General features: G+C 41.9%; 1 protein-coding gene across 5 annotated transcripts in view; it reads left to right on the top strand.

Moving 5' to 3' along the window:
- The window catches only part of SYNE2 (spectrin repeat containing nuclear envelope protein 2), a 177352-nt gene that overhangs the window by 88453 nt on the left and 72835 nt on the right, over positions 1-16064 (top strand). For all 5 annotated transcript variants that reach the window (XM_063159774.1, XM_063159769.1, XM_063159771.1 and 2 more), the window contains 10 exons: positions 300-437; positions 1861-2046; positions 3049-3171; positions 4409-4591; positions 8259-8384; positions 10680-10874; positions 11414-11488; positions 12462-12581; positions 13353-13460; positions 15049-15261. In XM_063159774.1, coding sequence (XP_063015844.1) covers positions 300-437; positions 1861-2046; positions 3049-3171; positions 4409-4591; positions 8259-8384; positions 10680-10874; positions 11414-11488; positions 12462-12581; positions 13353-13460; positions 15049-15261 — 1467 coding nt within the window. The remainder of the gene's footprint in view (positions 1-299; positions 438-1860; positions 2047-3048; positions 3172-4408; positions 4592-8258; positions 8385-10679; positions 10875-11413; positions 11489-12461; positions 12582-13352; positions 13461-15048; positions 15262-16064) is intronic.

Below are 16064 nucleotides of genomic sequence, written 5' to 3' on the forward strand. Positions count from 1 at the left end.
CATATAAATTGTGACAATGCTCCCATAAAATGTAAACATGCAATCACCAAAATTACTTTGGTGAGAAGGAATAGCCCAAAATCATGAAATTGTTTCAGAAATTACTTTGATAAGAGGGGATAGCCTGAAATCATGAAACTAACTGTTTCAGAAAAATGTTTTTTTATTTCACCATGCTAATTTAACTGACCATGATGCAAACGCATCCTATTTTCTTTTAGTCTCGTTCATACATGCATTTATCTTATACAATGAAGCAATTGACGTGTGACTGGCTGTAACATTCTGTCATTTCCTAGGCCACCAACAAGATGGAGGAATATGAGGAGCACTTGAAGAATGTGAAAGATTGGATAGAAAGCACCAACAGTTTGCTAAGAGCTGATGCTCAGCACGACTCTGCAAAAAGCTTACACAAGCATACTGATGAGCTCCAGGTAAGAGCTGATGCAGAGAAATGCTCCTTTTAGCACTTGTTGCTTTGTACAGATGCAGTTTTCCATTCTTAATTGTTACTGACATAAGTAATTTACCATTTTCAGTAAATCCTTTCAGTGAAAAATAATTATAGTTGAAACTCATGAAATACAGGGGGTTTTTTTGTGCTGGACGCACCCATTTTGTGCAAATGCTGAACTGTTGTACAATTTCCAGAAATGTGTGATTGTCTTCTGTAACCCTGCTGAGTGGCTAGGATCACTGCCTGCATCTATAGGATTCTTTCTATACTGTGAGCCAAAAAGGCAAAGTGCTGGTTTATTGATGTCTGTGTGTTAGATGGAAACTTTGAATTGAGTTGTGGTTTGGAAGGCTGTGCTCACTGTTTCTTGAAGGTTCTGATTGGTAATTTTACAAATTAGATGCTTGTAATATTACAGGGAAGATCAGGGCCAGTGCCAAAAAATAAATTCTTGGAATTTTGTACTAATTTGAGTTTTCTGTGCATCTACTCCTTGGCTTAGACCAAGTGAGAAAGCTGCTGTTCTAAACACAGATTTTTGTAGTAAGACTAGTAAGAATTGTTGACAGGAAGTAGCTGCCCATTCTGGGCTGATATGGTACAAAAGCATGTAGCCACAATGGGGGAGAACGTGATTTCCAAGAGCCATGAACGTTTTTTGTGGCAAAAGCTTATTGTCTCCTGTGCTTGTGAAATGGAATGTTTTGTTTGTCCTGTGTGGCCGTGTTCACAGGGGTCTTAGGATGAGGGAAGAGATGAGGATCTGACTCCATGTTTCAGAAGGCTTGATTTATTATTTTATGATATATATTATATTAAAATTATACTAAAAGAATGGAAGAAAAGGTTTCATCTCAGAAGGCTAGCTAAGCTAAGAATAGAAAAGAAAGAATAACAAAGGCTGTCCCTGATTCTCTGTCCAAGCCAGCTGCTGTAATTGGCCACTAATTATAAACATCCAATTTGGGCCAATCAAAAATCCACCTGTTGCATTCCACAGCAGCAGACAATCATTGTTTACATTTTGTCCCTGAGGCCTCTCAGCTTCTCAGGAGGAAAAAAATCCCCAGGAAAGGATTTTCATGAAAAGATGTCGGCGACAGTCCTGGACTGTGAAACCAGTGGGTTTGGAAATGCACCCTGGGCTTGCATTAGAGTTGAAATTGCATTCAGTCCTTTCCTTCACACACCACCCAGATAAATGGATCGTTTCTTGCAGCCCTCACAGCTCTTCATGACAGTGTTCACTGCAGTTCATCCAGTTCATTGCAGGGAAAGAGACTTCACAGCATGCTCAACTGGCCTGATACTTCCTACAGCATTTTATTCCTTCTAATCCTTACCTCTACAACCACTGTTCAGCAGTGATGTATCAAACTTAACTCCTGTTTTGTCTCCAGATGGCTTTGGAAGACTCAGAGCAAAAGCAAAATCTTCTGCATGGTATCTGCATGGAGCTGGAGGAGCTGTCAGCAGTCTTTGAAACTGACAGTGTAATGCAACAGCTGAATGAAATAGATGTTCAAGTAGCAGCTTTACAGCATGAGATTGCAGAGGTTCTTCCACAAATCCTGCATGTGGCTGATGTAAGTCTGGGTGACCCATAAATGCCTTTTATCAGAGCTTCATCATATGTTAGGAAATGCAGATTATATCACCTGCTTGGGAAGCAGGATGTAGTGCTGGTTGTTGTAGGTGTGCCAAGCAAGGAAATTAATTTTTTGTAAACAAACCATCAGAAGGCATTTGGTAACTAATTAAGCTGTAAAGTTCAGGATTAGCACGGGAGGTAGGAGGAAAGGCTGGGATGGGAGCCTGAGATGGTTCAGCCCAGAGAAACTTGGGTTGATATTGCTGCTGTTTGCTGCTACATGATGGGAGATGACAGACAGGATTGGGCCAGGCTCTTCTTGGGGTGTTCAGTAACAGATCTCAAGTGTAACAAAGGAAATTACATCTACATAGTAGGAAGGATTTTAACTTTATTTTTTTGTGTGGTGAAGTTGGTCAAACACTAGATCAGGGGCTCCAAGCAGGGGTAACATTCCCACCTCAAGAGATACCAAATCTCAACAGGATCAGACCCCAAGTGCCCTGGTTTGATGGGTGGCAGAGACCTTTCAAGGTCCCTTCCAGCCTAACCTACTCTGTGGCTGTCTCTGTGAGAATTCACAAACTCTGTGAACTCTGTGGGTTCCTTTTCCATCTGACATAAGTCTCTTCCTACTGGAAGCTGCACCAGTGTAATTATAGCACTTTGCTATTCTGATAATTATCACCACTGGAAAAATGTCTTCTCACTACTGGTAATTCCTAATGTGAATTTTTAAGGATATTTCAGTTCTATATTTAGGGTTTAAAACCAGACCAGATGATCTTGATGATCTTGAATACTTAATTCCTTTAGAAGTTATGACTAAAAGTAATTTATAACAACTAGCCTTTTGGTTGATAGCATCCATTAACAGCCTGCATATGCTGCACTCATTTTTCAGTATTTCTTTATAAATTTAAGTGAAAGACAGAAATGCAAGTTGGCTTTTGTGTTTGGGCTAGCTGCAAATATTCCCTTTGTTCCCAAAATCTAGGAGCTGGATGCCATTGAATCTCATGTGAAAGTGTTTGAGAAGGATGTTGCAGAAATGAAGACAATCCTGTCATCAGAAGATCTGTTAGAATTTTCTCCTAAAGACCAACTTAAACATGGACAGGTCTGTGAAAACTCCTATCTAGGCTTTTTTTCCTGATCAATGTAAAGCCTGAAGTGAGACTGTTGAGGGACCTTTTCAAGAAGCACAGTCAAGGTTTGAACACAAAACACTTGAAATTAAAGCACTATTGAGAATATGTGCACAGAGAACTCGAGTGTGTAACTGAAGCACATGTCAGGCATGGCTGCCACATTTGAGGATCTCCATTTTTTTGGGAAGTTTATGGCCTGATTTCCAAGAGACACTTGCTGCACACTGCTCCAATTGGCACCAAATGGAAATCTGAAGTTAGAAAATTAGGCTTTGTTTTTCCAAAAATGGAGGCAAATTTAGCAGAAGATTCTTTTTAATTCACACCAGTCCACAGTGTTATCTGCTTAAATACAAAAAGCATGGGTTCAGTTTCATGTGAGGAATAAAAATGTCATCATACCTCTCATCATAATTCTCATAGCAAAGCTGTGCAGCTTGGTTACCCAGAGAACAATTTTGTAATAACTACATTACATGGAAAAACTAAAGTAATATTTCTTCTGGAAAATGATGTTCCCCTACTTCCTTACTGTAAAGCAAAGCCTGGATAGTACAAAAAATTCCTGATACAGTCTGCTTATGAATGAGAGAATAAGCATCTCTATTTCCACTGGGGCATTTTAAAATAAAATCTACCTGAGAAGGAGTTTAACAAAAGTGTTAGTAATTAAAAGTTCTGTAGATGGTTTGTATTTATATATTTTTTTTTTCTGGAGTTCCCTGCTGACTGGTTGGCTGGACAAAAGACAAAAACCAGAATTTGCCTAGAGAGACATCAAATAATGGTACCACTTTAACTGTCTTCACTGCCAATGATGTTCTGCTTTGAAATGAGCTGCTTAGTAAATAGCAACTGATCTGAATGTCAGCCTTTTCTGTCACTGTGCAAACTTTGTATATACAGAAAAAACAGAATTGTAAATATAACTTATATCTTTGTCTTGCTTGAGACAGCCTCAGTGTGGATTTTCATTTATTTGTTCCAAGAACAAGAATCACAGAATATTCTGAGTTGTGAGGGACTCACAAGGATCATAGAGTCTAGCCCTTAAATTAATGGCCCATATGGGGATTAAATTTTCTTCCTTTTTAAATAGGAAACTCACTAAAGAGAGCTTTTGTTCATCATTAGTGTAGTATAAATTTATGGTGTTGATTTTTCTAACTCAATATCACATCCATCATCTCTGTTCTATCCTGACAGGTTATACTTGAGCATGTTGGTCCAATGCAGAAAACCATTGTTCATATACAGTCCTATGAAGATGCTCTTCAGCTGCCAGGGCTGAAAATGCAACCTTTCTCAGTCTTCCAAAGAGCAAGACAACTCTTGAGAGAACTGAAGAAATTAGAAAAAATTACTAAGGAACAGAATGAGCTACTGGAGGTAATTGATTTTTTTTCCCCTATGGTCACCTGTACCTCCTTTTTTTAAAGTAATTTTGATCTTTAAACACTACTGCTTTTGCAGCCGTACAGTTACACCTACTGTGTCTTCTGTTTAATGGTTTGGGGATTTTTTTTTTGTTCTTTTTTCTTAATGAATTTGATCCTGCAACAAAGCACACTGAATAGTCTTGACATACATTTCAGATTTCCAATTCAGCCACAGCTGACAGCATACTGTAGAAGGAAGGAAGGCTCAGGTGTTGCACTGGTGATTGAAGTCCAGTGTTCCATACAGGCACTCACCAACTCCTGAAACTCACCTTGACCATGGAAATTCTGGTTGACAGCCATTAGACAGCAATTGCTAGCATCAGAAAGTCTTCTACTAATCCAAATCAGTGAGCCAGGAAGTTTGCCATTCCCTGCAGCTGTGTTGTGGTTAATTCACTGTTTTGGGGCAGGCCAGCTTGTGTTGGGGTCCTGGAGCTGCTGCTGGCCAGGCCAGGTTTGGACACAGAAGGGAAGCAGCAGCAGGAGGAGGCAATGCTGGCAGGTCAGGGAGGGTTAACTCAGGGCCAGGGTGAGTTATGGAACAGCCCCAGACCTGAGGGAGCCTCTGTGCAGCACTTCCCTGAGCAGTGAGGCTGTGCCAGCTCAGGGAAGTTGTAATTCAGCAGCTGGGCATGCTCCAGTGCCCAGGCTGGAGGAAGTCTGGGGTTCTGTAATGCAAGTTCCCACGGCAGCAAGGAATTAAAGTTCTCGTGTGACCCACCCATTTCTTGGCAGGATGCTGACAGCACCTAGAGAAATGTTACATTATCTTTGCTGATTTGGTTTTCCTAAGCTATGAGGGTGAAGCAGAATGCTTTAAAACATCTAACTGGGCATTTCAGAGGCCAGGCAGAGAAGTGGCAGCTAAAAGAGGGAATGTTCGTTTTTGATTTTCACTTTGAGAAATGGAGAGCAGAACACAAAGAGAAAAACTCAAACATGCCACATGACTAGTGCATGCTTGGAGTCAGAAAAAAGCAGTGACTATATTAGATCTGTATAACCCCTGCATTCTCTTTTTTTTCTTCAGTCCATACAATTTCTTATGTCCAAAAAATGGATGTGGTAAAATGTGCCTTTTTCAGAGTTACCAGATCAAATAATGGAGAATTTTCAAAACACTTTAAAAGCATCAGAAACAGGGTGCTTTCCATTTATCAGTTGTTGTAATGACACTTGTAACTGGTTTTTGTGCAATATTAGGTCAAATTTTAGATTTTTCTCCTTTTTGTAAAGCCGTGACCTTTTTTTGCTCAGCATTTGCCTTTATCTTGTAGACACCCAACAATCTGTAGCTGACTGAAATTTCTTTGTGAGAAAACAGATTGGAAAAATTGCAATTCTTGGCAGCTAGTGTATCAAACTGTGCAAAAGAGATTTTCCAGTGCAGTTGAATGGGTTGAAAGCAGCAGCACTACAATACAAATGTAGCAGCAGCTGAGGTGTAACAAAGGATAAAGCCATTAAACCATGGCATTTTGAGTGCTGCATTAAAAAGGTGGTAAGAATTCTGCTTTTCTGAGGAAAGCAAATGGGAGCCAAGCCTCCTGTACAAATATATACATTTTTCCCCCCTGGGAATTAGTCTTTGGATGAGTTTGCCCATATTTTGCTATGGATGAGGCAATGGAATATTGCACCAGTAACTTTTGTATAATTAAGTTGCATTGTAACACCTGAAACAGTAATTCAGAAACAAAGCCTGCCATAGAATCTGACAATGCTCTGGGACAGGAGTTTAAGTCACTTAGTTATCTGTTGAATGTTGCCCTCTGGTTTTTTTATTATGGCCTGTTAAGTTCCACACCTAAATAACGTCATCAGGAAGAAGATTTGGAAGCCACATCTGCCTCTACTGGTTTTCGGTGCAAGAAAGTGGTATTATTTGCATATCTGATGATTTACTGGTGTCATTTTCAGTAAGCTCTTCCAAAACAAATATTCTGTGGGTAGGTGGGCCTTTTCCATGGGTAGGTCTTCTGGAATTAGCATGATATAAAAAGTAAAGAGCAACTGCTAACCAGGAAATAACTCAAAAGAAAGGCAGAACTTGTAGGAAGAAATCCAGTCTCACATATATGGCATAATTTGTTGTATTGGATAAAGTATAGAATCAGATTTTCTTTTCCCTGAGTAGAAGGCAGAAACTAATTAATTATCTTCAGGTAAGTGAATATATTCATATATTGGTCCGTGACAGAAGACATTGGAGTCTGTATACAAAATATTCAGACTCTTTAGTTAGTCTAGGAAATTTGAGGTAGAACGCAATTTATTACTAAACAGTCCTATTCATATCAAATTAAAGCAATGAGTAAGAGAATCTTCCTTTTAGGAGGTCTTCTTTTACTTTCTCATCAAAGCTGAGCAGAAGACCTATTCCTTTTTCTTTCCTCTCTGAATCTTTGCCTGTGGCACTAAGATTATAGGCCACAAATATCTTCCCCTTCAAATTGGTTTTCTTCTCTTTTAAGTGAGGAAAATATTTTCTTCTTACTTTTAACACCTGTAAAATAATAATGATTATTTAGAACCTTATTAGCCTGCATTTTCTTGAGAGGGAGTGCTGCTATGAAGAAGTGACTGAAGAAATGGCACTGTTGCTGTTGATAGCAGGAGACTCTCTGCTCTGTGAACACTTTGCAGTGAGATCTTTGACCTGTTGGGTCACTCAGGTGCTGCTGGCAGCACAGGAGGATCAAGCCTGTTGACTTCATTGTTTCTTTATTGCCTTTTGCAGGAAGGAACAGCCCTTTGTTGTTATTTGTCAGCCTCTGGGTCCAGAAACACAGAGCCACCAAGTGCTGTGCATAGTCAGTGTTTTCACAAGATATTCTGACTTTAGATGTGACAGTTTCCTAATGACCTGAGACATCATGACAGGCTGTGGCTGACAAATATGAGTGTGTGGGGAGATTGCCCATTTCTGTATGGACAGCAGAGCCTGAGGGGCAATGAGATTTTGCTGTCATTGTCAAATGACTAAAAGTGAATTTGGCTGTTTATTACATGTAATGGGTTTTCCTGTAAGCCATGTAAACAGAAGTTGTTCATATGTTGGGATTGCTTATCATTTTTATTGGAACTATTCAAATAGTCAGGCAGTGTGGTTGGGTTATCCTCTGAGCTGCAGTGTTTGCCTGGTGTACACCACAGTTCATTTTGAGCAGTTTCATTTTTGATTTTGCAGAACTAGCTGGCACTAAAGACTTGAGCACCAATAAAAATTAGTTAGGCTTTCTACTTGATACCCTTTACCCTTTAATTTCTCTCTTTTTCACAACCTTTTCTAAGCTGTAATGGATGTGGTGAAATCTGCTCCATTTCCATTCCATAGCCAAATTCATAGTTCTGCTTTGGGGCTCCTAGACAGAATCCTCCACCATACTTCACCTTGTGGGTAGAGCAGCTTGTTTGTCTTTAGCAAGTGAATAATAAACTTAGTGAGGGATGGGGTTGTGCAAAGTTAGCAGGGCAAATACAGATTGTAGTACACAGAACTGCAGGTACAAAGGAGGCTTCAGTACTCTTCAGTTCAACTGTGCTTCCTTACTGACTTGTTTGTTTATGTACTCCTTATTTCAAAATTATTTATGGAGATTGCTACTTCACAGGAAACTGTAAAGAAAACAGAAGAATGTGAGCAAGAAATTGAGAAGTTGAAACAACTCCTTAAGAACAATTTGGGTGAAATATCACATGAAGATCAACCAGAGGCTCAGAAGATTCCCTGTCCAGAGGTGGGTTTCATTCTTTTAATTCCTTATCCTGACTAACACTAATCATGATGATGCAGAGCACTGAGAAATAGGGGTGTGCTTCCCTTCTCCATGCAGGCAATTGAATGCCATAGTGTGACCATGCAATGAATTACAATTAATATTACTTTGCAAGTTGGGTATATCTTTCATAGTATACTCCTTACTGATTTTGGTGTGTCATTTGTGCCTGTATCAACTTGGAAGAAGAATTGAGTGCTGTTTTGATGAAACATTAAAACACTTAGCTGTGCTCAGCATCCTGCTAATTTTCCTGAGGTGGCAGCTTGGGATAATGCCTAAGGAGAGAACCAGGTCCCTTTCTGATGTCTGGTCATGCAATGCCACTTTTGGGGATTCTGGTTAGGGTTAGATTCATTAGACTCCTTTCTTTGTCCTCACTGCCCCACTGTGTTTTCATCTCTGGGAAACATCTGTTGCTTTTCTCTCTACAGTCAGCTGTTTCTGTAATGGATGAATTGATGTTTTTAATGCAAAAATAAGATGTGTTTTAAGGATAGCACTGCAGAAGTCAGGAAATTACTAATTAAATGTAATAACTATTTATAAACTGCCTCTGAAATGCTCAGTTTTTTTCCAGTCAGTCACAGTAAAGTTAATACACTTAGATTGTACTTGCCTAATAACTATAATCACTCAGTAGGCTCCTAAGTACATAGCTGCTCTGCTGTCAGCTGGTTGGATGTTGGAGGCTTGCTGTAGTGCTCAGCATGATTCATTTCCTGATTCTTCCTTGTTTTTGTCTCTGAGTGTAGGATTTTATGGCTAATAGTTCTTGTTTTAGCAGAAAACTTGGCAGATACAGCATTGCATGAATAGAAGTGGGCAGTGGAATCGCCCATCTTCCTGGAGGATTTCAGGAAAAGAAGTGATTTTAAGAAAGAGTTGGTTTCTGAGGAGGTTATGGCTAATTAAGTTTGCAAAAAAGTAGCTGGCAAATCTGTGCTGGCAAGTGTCTGCAGTGAAATAAATAGATATACTGTTCCTAGTGGACATTCATAAATCATGCCAAATTTTCATGGATGTCTGTTACTTCATTTCAGTGATGTTTTCTTTCCTTTACCTTTGGATGATTTTATCTTGTGGTTTTGAGTGTACAAAAGGAAGAAAGCATTGTCAGAGCAGAGTTCCCATGCCCTTTGAAAATTTGCTGGAGCTCTTCCCTGCACCTTTCCTGTCATGCTGCCACCCCAGAGCTATTAGCAGAAGCTGTAGAGGAGACAGGAGCAGCAGCCTCACTGCTTTCATCTGCCACAGATTATTACCTGCATCACATCCCTAATGACAGAGCCTGCTGTGGAGCCAGGGCTGTTCTCACTTCAAGCCTGGCATCAAAGCTTGCTGTGATCAACTAAGCCCAGTGTGCAAAGGGATATTTAGCCAGGTTTCACTCTTCTGAGCAAGTAACAATGCTTCAAAGAGCTTTAGCACTTTCAGTAATGGAGGGAGTAGGGCAATTCATTCCACGTCCCTCCTTACTCTGTTATTTGCTGGGATTTCTTGGGTCACCTGGAGGCTGGGTGGTGAGGAAGGCCCTGGAGAAAAGTCTAAGGGCAGAACACTGGCTGGAGGAGTAGTCGTGGCCAGGAAGGAGACCAAGATTTATTTCCCCCTCTATTAGTGCAGTTACTTGGATTATTGTTTAGTCTCTGCAGAATGTTAAATATTTTCTGTCAGCTTTGTTGGGGTCCATGTATTTCTCCCAGTATCACATTCAAAGACATGGCATAATTTTGGCCCTAGCCACATTCCCAACACCCACCAAATGGTTTCTTTCCTTTGGGCCATCTTTAGCAAAGACTGAGCCCTGAGCTACCCTCATTTGCTGGCTTTGCCCTCCTCAGGGCTTCCCAAGTGTTCAGGCTGCCAGGGAAGGTGCTTGGAAGTAACATCACTCTGTGACACACAGAGCAATGTAGCCCATCTGCATTCCCTTGGTCCTGGAGGAAGCTGCTGCTGCTCTCATGGATATGCAGGACCTAGTTAGAATTTGTTCCAGCCTGCCACATTTCCTTCCTCACTGCCAACTTCTGCTTCACAAGTGGCAAGGGCTGTCCTGAGCTGGATCTGCTGCTGCTGGTTTGCATGCACCTGGACATCTCCTGCAGTGACAATGGGGAACTGTCCCAAAGCCCAGAAAAAGGAGAAGGGGGAAATGGCCCCAGTACCAGTAAGAGGCATCCCTGGTGTCATCTGTAATGTTGCTGTTTGGTTAAAAGGGAAAAATGGATGCTTACGGATGTTGTTGCTCCTTAGGGAGAAATGGAAGCTGTAAAAGAAGAAATCATAAAGCTGTGCCAAAGAAAGGAAGATTTGCTTACCAGGATGAAGAATTCCATGTCTGAGCTTCACCAGTGCCTACAGCAAGAAGTGCCTGAAGCAGCAGATGAATCCCCAGCCTCTGCATTGGCCCAGAGTGACCTGATTGGGACTGAAGTTTCTCCTCAGCAGGTAAGTGATCACTCCCCCGAGGGCCAAGAGGGGAGGTAAATACCCCTTCCTGCTCCTGGGGGAGTGGCATGTGACAGAGGAGCACCCCTGCCCCTGTGAATCAATACTGTCTCTCCTCCCCTTTGTGTTCAGAAGGACTGAGAGTGAGGAGAAAATAGGAGAGGTGAGCCTCTGGTTATTTCTTAGCATTTCACTTCCAACATGATGTTTGCATCAATCATCAGCAAAGTGCTCCATGTGTAGTTTTGTTGATGACCTGTTGTTCTGGGATTTTCAATAAATTATTTTCATGGGGCAAAATGAAATTTGTCCCTTTTGTAGCTGTGCTGTTGATACCTAACAGCATCAAATCCCAATTTTCAGAGGTGCTTAGAACCTGCAGCTTTCAGTCACTTTAATGTAGGTTGCCAGATGTTCAGTGTTGCTCCAAAAGCAGATCTCAAGTGGTAAATTTGTTTTGGTTTACAGGCAGAAGTGAAGAGGCTTTTGCTCTTCTTGTCATGATTAATTGGGTTGTCTGTGTGTGTGTGTTTTTGTAGTTGAAAAAAAGAGGAGTGATATCTCTTCTGCCTTCCTTAGATGAAGAATCAGAAGACTGTTCTTTACACAGCAAGGTGAGTCCAGTGTTTTATATATATATATATATATATATATATACACACAGCTGTGTATGTAAGATAGAAGATTTTGGTAAAGCAGAAATGATGAAAACTGTGAAAATCTGGAATACTTCAGAACAATTTAAATTATCTGTTATTACTTCAGTGCCAGTATTACGCAGCACCTTGTTCTGTGAGGTGTGATCCTGCTTTTGGTGAGATTGCCTATTTGCTAATGCCCTCTTTGTGGAAGTGTTAAAGGCAAAATATAGCCTTAAATACCAATGTTTCCATGTGGAGGTGGATTTCAGAAAGAATTAGCCTCTGAAATACCAAAACATAAATAGCAAAATTTATTTGTATGTTTGAACATAAGAAAAAAAGGGTGAGATTAGACTAATGGGAATGAAGTTTGGATAGAAGAGATTTCTGGTACATTGGGAGGCACTGCCCTACTGGTTGCTCTGAATCTGAGGGGTCTAAATGCCCAGGTGAACTGCAGAGGGGCAAAGCTAATTGCTTTTGGGAAAAAAACCTCATGGCAAGACAAAGAAAAGAAGTCCAAACAGCCTGGGGAGCTTGTGCCTCACTATTGATCTAAGCAATCTTCAGTTTCAGGGTTTCTCACTCTGCCCCTTCACTGGTGCAATTTTCTTTACATGTAGGACATTTTTGGAGGCAGGACTGCAGAAAGACAGTGTTTTGTTGGTTTGTTTGGGTTTTTTTTCTGATTGTTTTTTTTTTTTTAATATTGTAAAAAATGAGAATATTCTAAAGAACATTATCAGTGTCATCTAGCTGCCACTCATCTTGCAGCAGAGCTATAGAGCAAGAAGAGAGGTGGGATTGGGAAACACAAATATGGATAGATAGACAAGGCAGAAATAGAGCAAAGTGTCATTAGAGGTTTGCAGTGCTTTACATTGCCTGGAGGAATATCTGAGCTTCCTGGTCAGAAGCTAAAGCTGAGCTGTTACTGCTTTCAAAGGGAAGTACAGCCACAGAGAAAGATGCAAGATTTTGGCCTTCAGAAGGAGATGATGAAAGGCCCAAGGAAGACAGTGCAACCTCCTGGTCCTCTGGTACCTTGTCAGATGGCATTGTTCAGGTAATGCACTTGGGTTTAGCTCTGTGGAGGTGGGAACTCATCTTTGTGGAAAAGATCTACACAAATCCTAAGTATTGCTGAAGCCTGCACTGCAAGAGAAGTTTGGAATGCAGGACAAGGTGGCCAAATTCATATCTTCCATCTCACACTAAATCTTGCCATTTAGAATCTCTTTTTCTGTTGTACATACTGGTTGGACTCAGTGACCTTAAGCATTTTTTCCAATCTAAATGATTCAATGTTTGTAATTCCTTTGAGCTTCACAAAACCCCCAAGGGCAGAAATGCACATTTAGTAGCAGCAACTTGTTCCACTGATTCCTGAAAAGGCTCTAAAAATGAGGGGGATGATTTGTGGAAGAGGTTCACTTTGTACATAAGAAAATCAGTGTCTGGAACACCCAACCAGGTACAGTTTTGGTGCTGTTCTGCTCTTCATGGTGCCTCAGTAATGTTGTGACAGCTGCAATTGTTTGTTTCTGTACATCAGTGCCTCGGGCATAAGGAAACTGCTCTCTGTGAATATTCTTGGGCCAGGACCACAGTAGGTTGAGGGGTTGCTGCTCTTTCAGGCTTCTCTAGCACAACAAAGCAGTGGAACATAGAATCATAAAGTCATTTAGGTTGGAAAAGACCTTTAAGATCAAGTCCAACCATAAATCAAACACTGCCAGGTCCACCACTAAACCATGTCCCAAAGTGCCACATCTCCACTACTGCACATCTGTATGGAAGATAAGAAATATTTCCACTATTGCCTCTTTCTCTCCAGGATGAGGATGTTTTAACTGAATCACACAGCAAACATGATGGAGACACATCTCTGCAAACTTTGGAGGGCCCTGAAGGTGCTGGCACAGGCGATGGCAGTCTGGCTATGGTGAGTTTGCAGGCCTGACCAGGGTGACTTCCTGAGTGAGTTGTGTGCCTCCCTAGTGGGCAGAGGCCCTGGTCCAGTGTGGTTTTGCTGCTGGAGTTTGCTGCAGTATGATGTGGTGGGATACCTGCAACCCTTTGTGGGCCTGTTCCTGTTGGCTCTGGGTGATAAATTTTCAATTGCTCCTTGAAAGTGCAATTTTCTAGGGAAAAAAATGGAGCACTTTCAGCAAGGAAGCTGCTGTCATTCATACAGGCATGAATGGGGAGTTTGAGTGATGTAACTAACATCAGCCATGGAATTTATAAATGGCAGCTACAGGAGGAATTGAGGAGCTTGACATGTGTTGCTGCTTTGTGGAAGACATGCAAAGGCTCAGAGAAGAGTGGGCAGCAGGTTAAATACAAAAGAGTGTCTGCAGACATTGGTGATCCAGGATGGCCAAGAGCAGCAGTTTGGTGGCAGAGCAGCTTCAGCTTTTGGGATCACAGAGTCCTGGAGTTGTTAAGTTGGAAGAGACCTCCAGGATCACAGAGTCAACCATTAACCCAGCACCACCGTGCTCAGCACTAAACCATATCTCTAAGTCCCACATTTTTTGAACACTTACAGGAATGGAGATTCCACCACTTCCCTGGGCAGCCTGTTCCAATGCCTGACAAAGCCTTCCAGAGAAAGAATTTTTTTTTTCTAATATCCTGTGCCAGGGGGATTGGAAATAGGTGACCATTAAAGGCTCCTTCCTAGCTAAACTGTTCTATCATTCTCTGATGACACTGATAGTTGGAACAATGCATTTTGGCTCTCTTTTTTTCCCTGCCAAATCTCATTTTAATATGAAGTTTGTGCACTAGCACTGGCCATCTCAGTTGCCTGAATGTGTGCTCTGGAGCCAGGGGAGCATTCTGTTCTTGTAGTGTTGCTTCATTTACTTACTGAGTACCAATATTTGCATATGTGGAGGCATATACATCCTGTGCAGCCTTCCAAGTCACTGCTCTTTATCTCCAAGTACTTTGGACTTTTGTTATGGACATGTGCAGTGCAATATTGCTTCTTCAAGGAGCGTGTTTAAGAAGAATTGCACAAGACGTCCTTAAAAATACACCATTTTTAAATTGTATGATCTAGAGCCCAAGTAAAGCATATTTAATTGCTGGAACTGAACACACGCAAGTAGCTTGTAAGCGTTGTCCAAGAGCTTGTTTTGCAGCTTCCAACTGCATTGCTTTTGTGTGTTACTCCCACAGAAAAACATCTCTCCTCAGGGGAGAACAGGTTAATGGTGAGTCATCACTCACAGGTATAGCTGTGTGCTCGGGTAGATCCCTGCAGATGCAAATTGCAGCCTGGAAACCTGTTACACCAGATCTTGGCTCACCTGCCTGCTGAGTTTCCCTTCTTTCCTTCTTGGTTCGTGGCTCCCCCCCCATCCCGCAAGGCTGGGAACGCGGCGACGGAGTTGTTTTGGGGTTTGTTGTTTCCACACTCTGTGAGTGTGGAAGTTAATCATCTCTCAGTGCTAAGGGGAGGGGAGGGAGATTACAAAAGCAGGTGGCTCACCAGGCTGCTTTGATGTGCTTTCCTCCAGAGCCAGCAGCCGCCTCCAGCGCCCAGCGCCGCGCTGGGCTCGCAGTCAGCGCTGGATGGAGGGAGGCCTGAGCCAGAATCCATCCTCCTGGTGTGCCAGGCCCAGGTGGCAGAGCTGGAACAATGGCTAGCCAAAACTAAAATGTCCCTGGGCTCAGCCCCTCAGACCCCCCAAAGGCAGCAGATGGTGGAGCCACAGCTTGCTGATTGCCAGGTAAGGAGGTGACACTGCTGCTGCCATCCCCTTCCCTGCGCTGTGTCTGCAGGAAGGACACTGTGCCTGCTCCTCTCTCCTGCTTCAGCCCTCCCTCACCCTCTGCACTGAGCAGGTGACTGACTGCTTGGCTTCAGCTTTGCCAGGGTTTAGTTAAAATATCTGATTTTAGAGTTGGGATCTGTATGCATCCAGGGGATTTAGGTAGAATTCTGGAGTATATGTGAGGCTTTGGTTTGATTTGAATTATTTCCAAAACCATGGCTGAGTATAGTTTGAATCCTCTATTAAAAGGCAATTTTTCATTGGTCCTGATCATAATAAATCAGCTAGAAACAAAAGAGTCTTTTTTTTCTTTTGACATTTTCACTTTCTGCTTGTCAGAATGATTTAAAAGACTGGTCTAAGAAGCCTTCCGTGCTGCTAAGTTCTACTTCTTCAGTTTTTTCATAAACTACCAGCACAGAAAAATAGTGGCTTTCCCCCTGCCCTCAGTGAGCAGTGGTGATATTTGTACCTATTGCTGTGCACCTAGGGCAGCCTCTTGCCCCCATGGCAGCAGAACAAAAGGGGTGGGTGGTACCTGTTGGTGAAAATGGGAGGAGGAAAACAGGATTGGCACGAGGGAGCCCTGGCATGCAGCATGTGCAGATTAAAACAGGGCTGAGGCTCCCTGTGGTGCCAGTTGGCTTCAGGCATTGAGCCTACCTAGAGCAACAAATTTCACTCACAATACCAAAATGTCCCCATTTTAAATTACTGAGACATCACCAGCTGTTTTGTTGTTGTTTTGGGTCGTTGTT

This window comes from Melospiza melodia, chromosome 6 (assembly GCF_035770615.1).
Source record: "Melospiza melodia melodia isolate bMelMel2 chromosome 6, bMelMel2.pri, whole genome shotgun sequence".
Lineage (NCBI taxonomy): Eukaryota > Metazoa > Chordata > Aves > Passeriformes > Passerellidae > Melospiza > Melospiza melodia.